Source organism: Brassica rapa, chromosome A04 (assembly GCF_000309985.2).
Source record: "Brassica rapa cultivar Chiifu-401-42 chromosome A04, CAAS_Brap_v3.01, whole genome shotgun sequence".
NCBI lineage: Eukaryota > Viridiplantae > Streptophyta > Magnoliopsida > Brassicales > Brassicaceae > Brassica > Brassica rapa.
The window spans coordinates 630,395-646,093 of NC_024798.2; the positions used below are offsets into that span (position 1 = coordinate 630,395).

Consider the following 15,699-nt stretch of genomic DNA (forward strand, 5'->3'; position numbering starts at 1 on the left):
GTCCTTTATAGAAACCCCAACATTATCAAACTCAACAGTGCAAGGATAATCATCTGTTACTTTCGATACAGATAAGAGAGATTTGGCAATCTGAGGACACACAATGACATCTTTGAGAGGAAGCATACCTGAGGAAGAGGCTATGACAGTAGAACCGGTATGAGTGATAGGTAGGTAACTCCCATCACCAATCATAACAGTATCTGAGCCATGATATGGTTGTGACTGATGCAGAATCCTCGTGGAACTTGTAACATGCGCAGATGCAGCGGAGTCAGGATACCACTCAGAACCAGAATCATCAGACACTTCTGTGATACGCATAGCAGCCAGAGCCTGAGGAACTTCATCAAGCTGATAGCTACTATCAAAACGGTGATAACATTTGAGAGCATGGTGACCTGGCTTGCCGCAGATTTGACAAGTAGGACGCGTATCTCCATCATATGAAGACGAGATTTGCTGGTGAAAGCCTCGTCCTCGTGTGCTGTAAGAACCACGACCGCGACCTCTGCGACCACCACGACCCCGAGAGGAGTAGTAGTTTCCTTGCTGCTGTGTGCGAACTGATGTAAACGCCAGGTGCGGAGTCACTTCTTGACCAGTGTTGTAGCCTTTAAGCCTGTCGTCAAAAGCCACCAGTCGAGAAAAAATAGATTCGAACGTCGGAGGAGGAATCGTATCAATAGAGCCTTCTATAGATGTTTTGATAGGCTCATAGTCTCGCCCCAGACCACGAAGAGCCGAGAAAATCTTCATTGCCTCTGTCATAGGAGCACCAATGGAGGCAAGCTGGTCACTGAGGGCTTTAACCTCCCGAAGGAAGTCGAACATCTTTTTATCACCTTTGGCTAATGTCTGCATCTTGTGCTAAAGTTCGAACAAGCGGGAGTTGGACGGCCTGTTGAAGTGTGTCTCAAGCGTGGACCAGATCTCTTGAGCTGTAGAGCAGTTCACCACCAAGGACTGAAGAGAATCAGTGATTGATCCAAGGAGCCATGACTGAACAACTTGATCTGTTTGGAACCAAAGCTCATGGTCAGGGTTTGGAACAGGAGTGGAGGTACCATGAATGGTGGGAGCCATGATGGTAGGAACCGGCTGAGGAATGGTACCAGTAACAAAACCAAACAGACGCTGCCCACTGAGAAAAGACTGAAACTGACGTTTCCAGAAGAAAAAGTTTTGCTCATTGAGCTTTACGGTAACACAATGAATGATGTTTAAGCGAGGAGGGTCATAAGGCTCAAGATCCATGGTGGCACCGTGTGCTCTGATACCATGAACGCGTGAACGACAAAGATAAGTTTCTGAACTTTCTTATTATGATTTCACTCTCTTAAAGTTTTTGTTACAACATGAGTGTGTTTATATAGATAAGTAAACTAGGGTTTTAGCTTTGAGCTTCCTCGTCCTGTAGTAGCTTGTAACGGTTTTGGGTTGTGACAGCCTGTGCTTGACCAGCTGGCTTGTCCTCTCCCATTAGCTTTACTTTTCCGTTCATCGCTTTAGTCTTATCCTCACTTGCGTTTTGTCTTGTGCAGGAAGAAGACCGTTAGAACTGAGAAGCAAAGCTCTGCGTTTTGTTCAAATCCGTATTAGGCTTCGCAGAAGTTGGGCTTGACCCATTTGTGATAATAATAACCGTGTGAACACACGTCACTTGTCTTTTCCATGAGTATTAGTGAATGATATCGACTCACAGGTCTTTTATTCCTTTGGTTTCTTTGGCCTGAAGATAACAACTTTCTATATTTTAAAGAAATATATAGTTGACTCATGGATACATCGCGTTGTGTTTTCTTAATAATATTGAATAAAGTGACCATGCGTAGATAAATCTAGATTTGTTATAGACTACCAGAATATCGCGTTTGATTTTATATTAGATATGTAAATGTAGCTAAGTATGTATTATTCAAATATAGTCAGTAATTAAATAATCAAAACAATACGAACCCAATGAAAAATCATGTTTGGTTGGCGGGCACTATAAAGGGGACATCTACTTCCGCATTTCAAGCCAGCTACTAATCATCATGTGTTCATACAAATAATTATCCTTATATATACAATATACTATCCTGATAAAAGTATACGTAGCAGTACACTATTTGATATTAATAAATTTCTAATACATATCAACATACACATAATTATCCTTATTTTTTTTTTTGTAACACCATAATTATCCTTAGAGCATGTGCAATGCTTATTCTTAACCAAAAATCTTTAAAATTAAATTGTTATAATAATTTATGGGACTCAAATATTTTAAGAATTTGTGCCAACTTTATCTCTTTTAATCCTTAGCTAAGGATTCTTTTACTCACAGATATGTTACTGTGCGCGGGCCCCATTACCACCTGGAAACCCGCGATTGGCTACTGTTTTGTTTTGTTTTTTTTTTTTTTTTTTTAAACTGAAAAAACTAATAAAATAACTAAAAAGATTTGCCTTGGTTATCCAACCATCAGTATCAGCGTTGCTGATGCTCTTATATATACAATATACTATCTTGATAAAAGTATACGTAGCAGTACACTATTTGATATTAATAAATTCCTAATACATATCAACTTTTAAAGGTTATGGTACGATTTATTTATATATAGACACTTATTTATTCCTTCTAGTGTAGCTTCAACAATTTTATCAGCTTTTCTATTTTGGATCCCCATGATGTTATTCCTTTTAACAAGTGAGAGAAAATTTCGTGGTGTGCGGGTCATGATAACTTTTACCTAAGTAACTTTTTTTTTTTTAACTGGCTTTCATATTAAAAATTAAAAGGAAGAGAGTTTACAGAGAAGACAACATAACAGAGACAGCAATCTAAAAAAATACAAGGGAAATTAAAGGAGAATAAAGGGAGATGGTCGCATGGTGTAAGAGACCATGGAAGTGACAAAAGTTGTGCAGCAGAAGAGAGGCTGCACAGTTTAAATAGTAGACCAGAGCGCCACCAAACTAGAGCCAAGATCAGATCCACGCAAAGCGGTGGACTTGTCTTTAGCCTGTTTGATGACCTCCCGAGATAACAATCTATGAGATTTTGTGAGACCATTGTGGTAACGAGCATTACGCTCTTGCCAAATAGCATAGATACTTCCATGCCAAATTTGAAGTACTGCCGCAAGCTGTACATGATTCAGTGTAGTCGTAGATAGCCAAAGAAGCAGAACGTCCCACTGAATTGGAGGATTAGTGAAACCAAGTACGCGTATGGCATCTTTCCAAACCATGGAGGAGTAAGAGCATAGAAAAAACAAATGATCCCTTGATTCGGGACTTCTTCCACAAAGGAGACAGCAGTTTACCAACTCATAGCCCCAAGATAGTAAACGGTCCATGGTCGGATTACGGTTAAGTATGAACAGCCACGAAGTAATCTGATGCTTCGGGATAACGGCTTTGCTCCAAACTATCTTCCACCAAGAAACAAGAGGCTTAGGCATTCTGGTAGCCTTCCAAATTGCTTTAGAAGAGAATTTAGCGCATATATGATCCCCAACTTTCCAGATAGCATAATCTGAACCTGGAGATGGAGAAAAAGTAGTAAGGTACGCTTGCAAGTTCACTTGTGTATCAGATCTAGCAGGCCTTAGAATCCAAGATGAACCGCTGGTAATGGTTGATACAAGGGCATCAAGAGGAATGCCCAAATCAGAAGGACCCGAAAGCCCCAAATAATCAATCAGGATACCAAAAGGCGTCCAAGGGTCGAACCAGAAGAAAGTTTCTCCTCCTCCACGGACCACTATCCGAAGGAATGACAAAGCAATGGGCCTAAGCTTTAAAAGCCGTCGAAACGTCCATGAAATGGAGTAGTTTCGTGAGTTTAGAGACCAGAAAGAACCTGAGTAACTTGTAATTTCTCGTAAAAGGTAGAGCTTAAATGAAATTATGCTACAATATTGTAAGTAATACGACATATAAAATTTATTATATGAAAATTTATACGTCAACTGTGATTACCACTTACCATGAATACATTTGGAGGAATGTTTTTCCAGCTAAACGAAGATTAATCAGCGGATTAGGTGGATGAAACGTGAAGGTACGGTTTGATTATTAGAAGTTTAGAATTAGTGTTATATTTATTAAAGATAGAAGAAAAAAATGTCGAGTGGAATGTGACATTGCGGTAAATCTGGTAATAACGAGAATTCAAGGAAACCGTGCCGTCGTCTCCGAATCTTAGTGGGTGTTTGCTTTAAGACGATGATTAGTTAATAATATGACCAAATTTACAGATCTACACACACTATACAATTATTTATTAGTAAATGCTACAAACGGCTTTTAGTGCGAGTAGGTTAACTTAGCCCTGAACACATTTAAATATGTAATTAACGTATTAATTCCCTTGATCATTAGTTCGTGTAGAAACTTTCATAATAATACTCACATTAAAGGGATGTGCATAGTAATGAACTTAAGTTAAAATGCTTTAACATAAAGAAATTACTTTAACAGAAAAAAACACCTAGAATTTACGTTGAAAAGGATAAAGGATTGCGAAGTTCACGCACGGGCACAAAAGTCAAAAAGCTGAAGAGCAAAGCTCTATAAGTATATTAATGTCCCCAAAATGCGATGCTATGGGATTTGATAATCATGACTCTTCGTGGATAAAGATCCCGATCATATTTGTATGTTTTATTTCTCATTATTTGGATAGTACAATTATATACTTATAAACCAAAGCTGAAAATATACAACAAAATTCAAAGTTGTATCAATCTTTAGGTTCACACAATATAAATTATAAATTGGATTATGATTTATAGAAAACATGAATAGATTACACAAATACTTCTACAGATAGAAGAAATGATGAATACACACAAAGCCCTCGCCATTCCTATGATACAAAGACCCTTTTGCTACTAAAAAAATACCATCAAACCCAATTATGAAATATATATATTAAAAAAAAACAGAAAAGATGAAATAAAAAGACAATCTCTAAACTAAGTTCTGACAACTTTAACTAAAGTACCCCATGTGAGAAAAACAAAAGATCATCAAAGTAAAAATATGATAGAATAAGGAGGTAAATAAAGTGAAAAAGAGAAGAAAAGCTATGAAGTTCATGATACCTTCTTCACCACGAAGATCCTCCTGTATTACTGAACATCCCACTCCAATATGTATTATGGCTCTTCTCTTGGTTAGTGCTTGAAAACTCTTTCGTGTCGGAAAAAGGGAACAACACCCTACTTGCTCCATTCATATCATCAGCATGATTGTTATCTTCAGCTCTGTGGTTATTGTTGATGGTGTTATGTCCAATCCCTTGATGATGATCAATGGAGAACGAAAGATTATTGTTACTCTGTTTGTAATCAGCCATTGTTGGAAACCCTAAAGATGAGTAAAGGACTGAGTTTGAATCCATCATTTGACCAGGCAATAACGTGTTCATGCCTCTTGAAGAGGCTCCATGAGATGATGAAGCATATATTGAGGATGAAGTATTGTTGTTCTCGATCTTGGGCATATGAAGAAACTGAGACATACCATGATGATGATCTTGCATGACTGGGAAAGACAACAAGTTGAGATCTTTTGACGACTTATTAGGGATTTGGGTTGCAAAAAAAAACGGTGGGTTTAGATCTGGAAGCTTGGGATTAGAAGGTGAAGCTAAAGGTGTTGAGGATCTCTTGTTCTTTCTTGAGCTTCCTCCCACAGGAACGTTACGAAGAGAGCCACCTTCGGTCCAATACCTTCGACAACCTTTGCAGAAGTATCTTGGTTGCGTGAGACTGTAGTTGTTGTAGTAACAAAACTTTGTGTTGGTTGAGTTACATCTTGGACAATTCACTTTCTCTTGCGGCCTCGCCTTTCTAGTACTTTCCATCGCAGTAGCAGTGTTGTTGTCATTTCCGGCGCCGGATCCGCCGTTGGATGCGTTGGGGTTTGGTCTCGCTGTGGTGGCGATGAATGTTTGTTGTTGTTGTTGCTGCTGTTGCTGCTGCGAAGTGTTGTTGCTGGTGTTTGAAATTATCTGCTCCATTGGTTTTACATTTATCATTTCTTGAAAATCCTACAAGAATTAAGATAATGTTTTAGTCACTGATCATGTCAAACAGAACAATAACGAGTGTAAAACGAGTCTTGAATCACGTCAGGATTAGGGTTTGGTGAGATGAATTAAAATTTAAGAAATAATTAAGCACAACAGAAAGAAGAAAATAAAACTAGTTTTTTGTGGTTTATTAAATCGTCGGTGCTTTAAAAGAAAATTATAGGAAGCTAAGTAAACCACAATTTAGAAGAAAAAGAATTTGGTAAGACCTGAGCACCAAGACCAAAAGGTAAATAACAAATCAAACCTTTATATCCATTAGTTATCAAAATCTACAATTCATCACATAAAAAGGTGAATATAGAGAAAAAGGTTTCATTTACTCATTCGAGAACTTTGAAAGTTTCGAAAGGATAATTTATCATGCAAATAACATATACAAAAACGTTTTTGTATCTATAAGACTGCATATAATCACAAGAAGCATGATAAAAAAAATTGTGAACATACATACATACATACATGTACATGTTAATATCCATGTGAGTATAGAGAGAGGGAAATTGTTAAAGTTAGAAAATAAGAAACAAACAGATATAGCAAAGAGAGATATTTTGACGTACCTGCGTCCACTTCGTAGCATCCATGAACTTTGACAAAGAGAAAGGCAGAGAGAGAGAGAGAGAGAGAGAGAGAGAGAGAGAGAGAGAGAGAGAGAGAGAGAGAGAGAGAGAGAGAGAGAGAGAGAGAGAGAGAGAGAGAGAGAGAGAGAGAGAGAGAGAGAGGGTAAAGAGCAAAGGAGAATGTTTTGGAAATAAATTTCTTTTTAGGATGATATTGGCTCTATGGGTTAGCTTTCACTTTATGGATGATGAAAGACAGGAGGCAAGAGGAAGAAGAAGAGAAGAAACCTGCAAAAATAAAATATAAATTTTATATCAGAAAGCAAAAGTAGGGTTTGTTGTTTTTGACTAGCGATAATAATGTCTCCTGGCCTCCCCCTCTAGTTCTTTTCTGGTCCTTCTTTTAAATATTTTTGAAGAAAACAAATTATGGCTAAAAGTCGTTCCATTTAATATTAAAAATTAGTTAACTAAGATTCATAATAAAACCGATCGTGGACTTGTTTCATCTCTTTAGGAAACTTAGAACATCTCCAACGATTCTCAATTTTTTTCTCTATATTTTCTTTTGTAATAAAGTTACTCTATTATAGAGTGAAATATAAATGAATATTATTTTATTCTTTTAAAATAGAATAAAATATGGTATTCTTCTACATTTCACTCTATAATAGAATCTATTGGAGCAAAAGTTACTTTATAATATTTATAGAATCACACACAAGTTTAATAAGAAGTCCTTCTCTTATTAATCACTCAAAAGATCGCAAGTCACAACTCACAATTTGCAATCACAATTCACTTATAATGCAACACAATATGCATCTCAATATATAGGAATAGATATCTCCTAAACCTAATAGTAATAACACATTCCATATTTCCTAATCCTATAGATAGACACAAATCATATTAGGATTAGGATATCTTATTACTTAAGCTATCACCAAGCTTAATCCAACATTCTCCCCTTTAAGCTTGACATCATCTTCATTCATACCTTGAACTCCAATTAGTCTTCTCATTTCGATAAACTTAACTCTTCCAAGTGACTTTGTCAATATATCAGCTTTCTGCTCACTTCCTGGAACATGCTTCACCTCCACTTGTTCATTCTCAACACACTCTGGGATAAAATGAAACCGTCGATGAATGTGTTTACTTCTTCCATGAAACACCGGATTCTTGGTTAATGCAATAGCAGATATATTGTCGACATATATAGTCACCTTCTTGCTTGTTTGGCCGACCACTTCACCCAGGAGATCTTGCAGCCATATTGCTTGTTTAGCAGCCTCAGTTGCAGCCATAAACTCAGCCTCACAAGACGATAAAGCAACTATCTCCTGTTTCTGTGAGCACCACGTTATTGGACTTTGATCAAGATAAAATACATGTCCTGTTGTGCTTCGACCATCATCGGCATCAACACTATGAGAACTATCGCTGAAACCTTTCAACTCGATCTTCTTAGTCCGTGAAAACACAAGACCCAAAGCCGTTGTTCCGCGTAAGTATCGAAGTACTTGTTTCAATGCAGAACCATGACTCTCCTTAGGATTTTGCATATATCTACTTAGAACACCAACAGAGAATGATAGGTCTGGTCGAGTATGGAGTAAATACCGTAAGCATCCTACAGCTCTTCGATACTCCCTTTCGTTGATGCTCTTCTCCTCAGATGATTTTGAAAGCTTCACATTTACATCCAAAGGTATGGCTGTCGGATTACATGAGTTCATACCACTCTCTTCAAGTATTTTCTGAGCATATCGGTCTTGTCTAAGGATGATGGTTTCGCCACATTGTTGTACTTCTATCCCCAAATAATACGTCAATAATCCAAGGTCGCTCATCTCAAATTTCGTAGAAATTCCCCGTTTGAACCCAAGAATCGATTGCAAGCTTGTTCCAGTTACGAGTAGGTCGTCCACATAGACTACAACAATTAGAAGACCTTTCTTTTCTACTTTTCGATACACCGATGGTTCTTTCGAGCACCGTTCGAACTTGAGCTCTAAAAGTATCTGGTTTAACTTAGTGTTCCAAGCCCTAGGTGCTTGTTTAAGACCATAGAGTGCCTTCTTAAGTTTGTAGACTTTGTTTTCTTTTCCCTCGACATGAAAACCTTCTGGCTGTAAGACAAAGACTTCCTCTTTGAGTTCTCCATGTAAGAACGCAGTTTTTACATCAAGATGGTGTATCTCCCATCCGTTGCTTGCTGCTAAAGCAATGACTAAACGGATTGTTTCAATACGAGCGACCGGCGCGAATACTTCATCATAATCAACTCCATGTCGCTGAACATAGCCTTTTGCTACTAACCGAGCCTTGAATTTGCTAATGCTCCCGTCAGCATTCCTTTTGATCTTAAATACCCACTTGAGACCAATAGGTTTTACTCCCAATGGTAGATCAACAAGCTCCCATGTATCATTCTTCTCAATAGATAAAATTTCATCTTTACATGCATCGATCCAGACTTTCAGTTCCTTTGCTTCGTTAAAATCCCAAGGCTCGTCATTAATAACCATTAGAAGTCTTTCACACTCTGTTTCCGCCATAAGAACATAATCATCCAAGTATGCTGGTTTATGGACGATCCTTGAAGATCGTCGTGGCTGTGGCTGATCGTCTCCGGACGTTCCATCATCGTTTTCTTCTTCTTCTTCTTCGTTTTCATTCTCGACCTGCGTGGTCGTTCCATTCTCATTATTTTCTACAGTTTCTTGACTGTCATCTTCTTCGTTTTCGAGTTCATTGAAAGTACCAACAATGGAGAAAGTACTTTCTCCTGATCCTTTTGCTTTGTTCCAATTCCATTCTTTGTTTTCTTCAAAGATAACATCGCGACTAACAATAACTCTTTTGGTTGAAGGATCGTATAACCGATATGCTTTGGAACCTGGTTCGGTTCCTAAATAAACTAGAGTTATGGACCGATCGTCAAGCTTTCTTCTTCCAGCTGAGTTTGTTTTGGCGTGACATACACACCCGAATACTCGGAGATGATCGAGGTTCGGTTTTTTCTCTCGTAGAGCTTCATATGGTGTCATATCTTCAAGTGTTCTCGTCGCCATCCTGTTTATCAAGTATGTGGCATGTCTTACCGCTTCACCCCAAAAGACATTAGGTATGTTCATATGCTTTAGAATGCTTCTTGTCATCTAGAGAAGAGTTCGATTTCGTCTCTCAACAACTCCATTTTGTTGAGGAGAGTAAGGTGCTGTTAAGTGCCTTTGGATACCATTCTTGCTGCAGTAGTCTTGAAACTCTTGGCTCATAAATTCACCACCACGATCCGTTCGAAATGTTTTTATTACTTCTTTTGTTTCCTGTTCAGCCACCGCTTTAAAATGCTTGAATTTACCAAAAGCCTCGCTCTTTTCTCGTATCAATATGGTCCACATATATCGTGAGTAATCGTCGATAAGGACGAATACATATCTTTTCTGCGAAGGCGTTGATGGTGTGATAGGCCCGCATAGGTCCCCGTGAACTAACTCGAGAGGACGGGAAGCACGGAATGTTGTTGCTTGTGGGAAAGGCTTTCGAGTTTGTTTGCCAAGTAAGCAGCTTCTACACGTCTCTTTCTCTACGTCAATACTAGGTAGGCCTGTCACAAGCTTCTTTTTGATCATTGTTTTCATCGTTTCCGTATTTACATGTCCCATCCGTGCATGCCATCTAGATGATTCGCTTGGCTTGATCAGTAGACACTCGGGGTTCTCATGGACTTGTAAGCTTACTTTGTATAATCTGTTCTTTGATCTGGTTGTCTTTAACATCATTCCTCCAAGTCGATCGAAAAGCATCAGCATATCTCCTTTCATTCGTACTTCACATCCAGTTTCAGTAGCTTGTCCTAAGCTAATGATGTTACTCTTTAATCCTGGTATATAGTAGACATTATGTAGGATCTTCTTTTCGCCTTTTCCAAAGATAAACTGAATGGATCCTTTTCCTCTAATGTCAATACGAGAATCGTCTCCAAACCTTACTTTTCCCAAAATTGTTTCGTCAATCTTTGTGAAGAACATACGGTTTCCACTCATATGATTGCTTGCTCCATTATCGAGATACCATATGTTTTTCATATCAAGATCTGAGTCAAAGAAGGTTGGATTTACTTTGTTTTCATTCAAATACACAACTTCATGCATCATTAGTTCGTCTGCTTCATGCGTATCGTCAGTTTTCTTCTCAGCGGTTTCTTGTAGTTTAAGTAACTTCTCGGGACAATCTGTCGCATAGTGTCCGAGTTTGTCACAGCTAAAGCACGTGATATGAGATATATCCCTCTCTTGTCCGTTGCTCTGCTTCCAAGCTTCTCGCTGTTGTTGAAAGCTTCCACGACCGCGACCTCTTCCTCGCCAATTACTACGTCCTCCACGTCCTCTGTTTGATCTATTACCGTTGTAGCCACCTTGAGATCCTTCAGAGTTAGCGTACATTAGTTTCTCCTGATCTTCCTGTCGATCCTCTTCGTCTTCACAGATTCTTTCTTCGTATGCTTTTAGTCGGCCAACAATATCCTCGAAGCTTGTTGTATTTAAGTCAAGAACTTGCTCAAGAGAAGCAACTATGTGAATGTACTTTCGTCTTGGTAAGCTCTTTAAAAACTTCTTTACAATTTTTGCTTCTTCTATAATCTCACCTAGAGATGCAGATTTAGATACAATTTCGGATAGTTTCCCAACAAAAGTGTCAACCGTGTCCTCGTCTTTCATTCTCAATCGATCAAATTCAGCCATCAATGTCTGAAGTCTTGCTTCTCTCACCCTCTCAGCTCCTATATGTCTCGCTTTAATTGCATCCCACACTGCCTTAGCTGTGTCCAGATCTCCAACTTGGAGTGTTAAAGATTCAGGGATGGATTGAAACAACAAAGCAGTAGCCATGTTGTTCTTCTCTTCGTCTTTGCTCCCTGGATCGATAACTTCCCATACTTTATGAACTTTGAGAGTAACTTTCATCCTCATAGCCCATACAACGTAGTTCGTGGAGTTTAACATTGGAAAACGAATGGAGGATGGTCCGGGCTCCTTCATGGTCACCGTGGGTTCGTCTTTGATATCGCTCATCGTGTCTTGAAGATTTGATATAGTGCTTTGCTAGTTTTCGAATTTGTGTGGCTCTGATACCAATTATAGAATCACACACAAGTTTAATAAGAAGTCCTTCTCTTATTAATCACTCAAAAGATCGCAAGTCACAACTCACAATTTGCAATCACAATTCACTTATAATGCAACACAATATGCATCTCAATATATAGGAATAGATATCTCCTAAACCTAATAGTAATAACACATTCCATATTTCCTAATCCTATAGATAGACACAAATCATATTAGGATTAGGATAGCTTATTACTTAAGCTATCACCAAGCTTAATCCAACAATATTCAGAGCCGCTTGAAACTCGCAATCACCTGTTTTACCATTGCAAATATTCAAAAGAAGTTTGGAAAAATCTTTCTAATAAGCTACTGTCTGTGTACTATACGAATGATTGGGAGGAGATCATCCGGCTTCTAACGGACCAGACATGGAACTCGACCCGCCTATTTCTGCTCAGGTATGTGTTCCAGGCGACACTATCAACTATTTGGAAAGAGAAGAATGGGAGAAGGCATGGAAAACTCTCCAACAACCCTGCAACTTTGATCAAAAACGTGGACAAAGCTGTCTGAAACCGCATATCCAGTTTGCGTTCTATGGGAATTCGCAAGCACAACAAAACCATGGAAACATGGTTTTCATTTAGATAACATTTTATTTCTTTCTCCAATCTCCTTAAGAAACATTCGAAGTACTTAACTTATGTTGCAGTCATTGTAAAAAAGTTTTTTTTTTGAATTACTTTATAATAAAACTATTTTATTTTTGTTACTTTATAATAAAACTATTTTATTTTAGTGTAAATTATATAGAAAAAATAGAGAGTCCGGTGATCTTAATATGAGAAAGATACATGATTTTAGTAAAAAAAAAAGAGATAAAAACAATAATCGGGTTTAACCAAGATGAATCTTGAGATTTCACTCTTGAAAGAAAAATGACTGATTTCCTGGCGCAGGATTTTATTTAGTTGGTAAGTTCAGTAACATTAGTGATTATATATTTAGCTTGTATAGAGTTGAAACAAGAATATACAATACTCAACACATCACGCGGTTAAATTTATTTGTTCGGCAAATTCGAATTGAATCACTTGCATTAGCCTTGATTAATAGAGCATTAACATTAGCATTATGCTCAACATGACCGATGCTTCATATGAAGTTTTTAGAAAAATATTTGCATTTATAATTTATAAAATTAAGAAAAATATATAATTAATTTATTTATTTTATTTAATAATATCATAAAATTATTTTTATATCCAGAAAATAAAATTTTGATTTCTAAAATTAATTTACAATGAAAATATTTTTTTAAATAGTATTTCACATTTAAAATATAATTAATTTATATAATTTAATTTATTTTAAATGTGAAATATTATTTTTTAAAAATAGATAATTAATTATAAAATTTATTTTAAAATAATAATTTTTGATATCACAATTTTAAATTTATAAAATAAAATAAATTAATTATATATTTTAAATTATATATGTTAATATATTTATATATATATATATATATTAGAAATATATTCATTAAAAATAAATATATTATATATTATACACTAATTTTTATAATAATTTTAAATAACATATTCATACTCCTCTACCAATCATCATATGAAATAATTTAGCAAAAACATACAGCTCCTGCAGCATACTGCTTCTATAGTATACCGGTTACTGCTAATGTTAATACTCGACCAATCAAGGTCATAATTGTATGTATTGCGATTGCATTGTCAATGGAAAATACTAAATTAACATCATCACCAAAGTGTACAAGTTTATACAATCTGAGGACGCTCATTACCAAGATGGTTAGTCACTTTGTAACATAAATTGCAAAGTATAAGTCTCTAAATCTCTTTTATAAAATTTCCAAAGAATGACTTATTAAAATATTTTTTAATGAATTTCACATTAAAATAATAATAGAAAGCTTGAGTGGGATTATGAGTTGTATACTATTCCCGCCCACCCATTTTGTCAATTACCTTGTCAATTTTAAAATCATTATAATATTATGACTACATATATTTATTATCTTCATTATGTGTAGTTTAGGTTACGAAGTTTGGTGGCAAACTTGAAATTCTAATTACTTATTAGGTCATGTGAATTAATATGGCCGATAAAACATATGTTTTTTTCTTTCTATCTGTAAATTATGTAAAGTACTACATGTATGTATATGTTGACTGTATTTAGGGAATAAGAATTGTTCTTTGGATGTAGTAATACTTTATTTTATTAATTGTTGTGTTATTACGACGAAGAAAGGGGACAGCAAAATTTCATCCTTTATTTTGAGATCTGCTTTTCGTAAAAGGACTATTATAAATTACACCACACACACATCACACATGGCTATATAAAGCTAGTATGATTTTATTCTTAAATCGGTAAAGCTATAACAAATGTCGCGTAAATCAGAGAGTATTTTTTTTTAAAAGTTTGTAATCGAGGCCAATTATAAGAAACCAAAGAAACTTTCAAACAAACAGTACTGCATGAGTCATAATGTTATATCTAACTTTTGCATTTATGAATAATCATGATAGGAATGTTAAATCACGTGTTATTAAAACGTAAATATCCAACGTGCGACTTTCTCTAAAATGCTTAAAATCTCAAATTTTTAGTCAGATGATCATTGCGTAACTAATTAAAATTAATTAGAGAAAATAATCTAAAATTAATTACAGAAATAGACCGGAAAATTTTGTTTATGTAGCATTATTAAAGGAAAAAAAAACAAATTGTTTTAACATATATTCGAAGAAGAATTAGAGATGGACCGACAGGAAGCGACAAAAGGAATGTGGTAGGCCCCAAGATCTTGAGGCGTGATTGAAATGTTTTAACTTTTTTCAAATCTAAGGACTGTTTTCTTTGATCAAGTTCTTTCCCTTTCCTGACGTTGGCACAATCCTCTCTCTCCAACCGCTACCTTCACCTTGCCTGCCGTTTATCTCCAGCCTTAAACGACCCCTACCACGTCCAGTTGTTTAGCCCACTATCTGCGTAGCCTAGAAAGTACTCGGTCCACTTTATATTTGGGCTTCAGAACACATTTGTATAAAATATTTTACATGAGGTGCCAGCCCCTTTTCACTTCCTTTCACTTCGTAGAAACAGAAGTATATATATAAACTCTTGACAAACATATTATACGCTATTCTGTTTCATTTTCCTGCACGAGTTAGTAACAGTTATCATTCACATGATAAACGATGGGTAGCCTAGTACGGAACAAATAACTAATGAAAGCATCTAAGTAGTAAACCCACTTCAAGATAATATACTCTCATCTAATAAATGAAAACGGACATTTTTTAATCTAGATCCATAAGCCAGTTGTCTTGATCATGGGAGGATTCCTTTGAACTGAACTCTAGGAATCATTCTCATCTTACATCAATTCATATTCATTAAATTCTAATTTTACATATTTCAGATCTTCTCGTCAAATGCAAATAAAAAATGATAGAATCTTTTTATCAGGCTTATAAAAGCCCAGTTAATTTTTTGGTCCAGAAATGTCGAAGTCCGGAGTAAACGCATTTTCTTCAACCCATTTTTCAGGTTATTATTATTCCATAGAACTTTTTTTTGCTAAAACTATTCCATGGAACTTGCAAAAGAAGATACTAACTTTTTTAGAATCTGTGGCTCTTTGTGACAAAACAGGGCAACATTTGAACATATAGAAAATACTCAATTTCGCGGCTAAAACAAGTTAAAGTTTCCATGCAATGATCAGCTCCTCATCTTCTTCAGTAACCATATCTTTCTTGTTACTGCTTATGATCATGTTCTGGAAGAGTATAGAGTGAAGAAGCATCTTCTTTTGTGGATTTGATGGTTATGGAACATAAGTTAGTAGTAGATAAAGAAAGATGAG

The 15,699-nt window shown here is 36.2% G+C and overlaps 2 protein-coding genes across 4 annotated transcripts; both read right to left on the reverse strand.

Annotated features, from left to right (window-relative positions):
• Positions 1-2,942: 2,942 nt before the first annotated feature.
• Positions 2,943-3,996, reverse strand: LOC103863294. The gene is made up of 2 exons (XM_009141058.1): positions 3,986-3,996; positions 2,943-3,867 (listed from the first exon to the last, which is right to left on the reverse strand). Exons 1-2 carry the CDS (start codon positions 3,994-3,996, stop codon positions 2,943-2,945), a joined length of 936 nt encoding a protein of 311 aa, XP_009139306.1.
• A 730-nt stretch (positions 3,997-4,726) lies between these two features.
• On the reverse strand, positions 4,727-6,820 carry LOC103862808 (dof zinc finger protein DOF3.7). 3 transcript variants are annotated; one of them, XM_009140498.3, is made up of 2 exons: positions 6,661-6,820; positions 4,727-6,055 (listed from the first exon to the last, which is right to left on the reverse strand). In XM_009140498.3, exons 1-2 carry the CDS (start codon positions 6,682-6,684, stop codon positions 5,111-5,113), a joined length of 969 nt encoding a protein of 322 aa, XP_009138746.1. In that variant the 5' UTR covers positions 6,685-6,820; the 3' UTR covers positions 4,727-5,110. The 3 variants fall into 3 exon arrangements, with proteins under 3 accessions (XP_009138746.1, XP_009138749.1, XP_018513924.1); XM_009140501.3 differs by lacking the exon at positions 6,661-6,820 and adding an exon at positions 6,560-6,642; XM_018658408.2 differs by lacking the exon at positions 6,661-6,820 and adding an exon at positions 6,345-6,464.
• Positions 6,821-15,699: the final 8,879 nt, after the last annotated feature.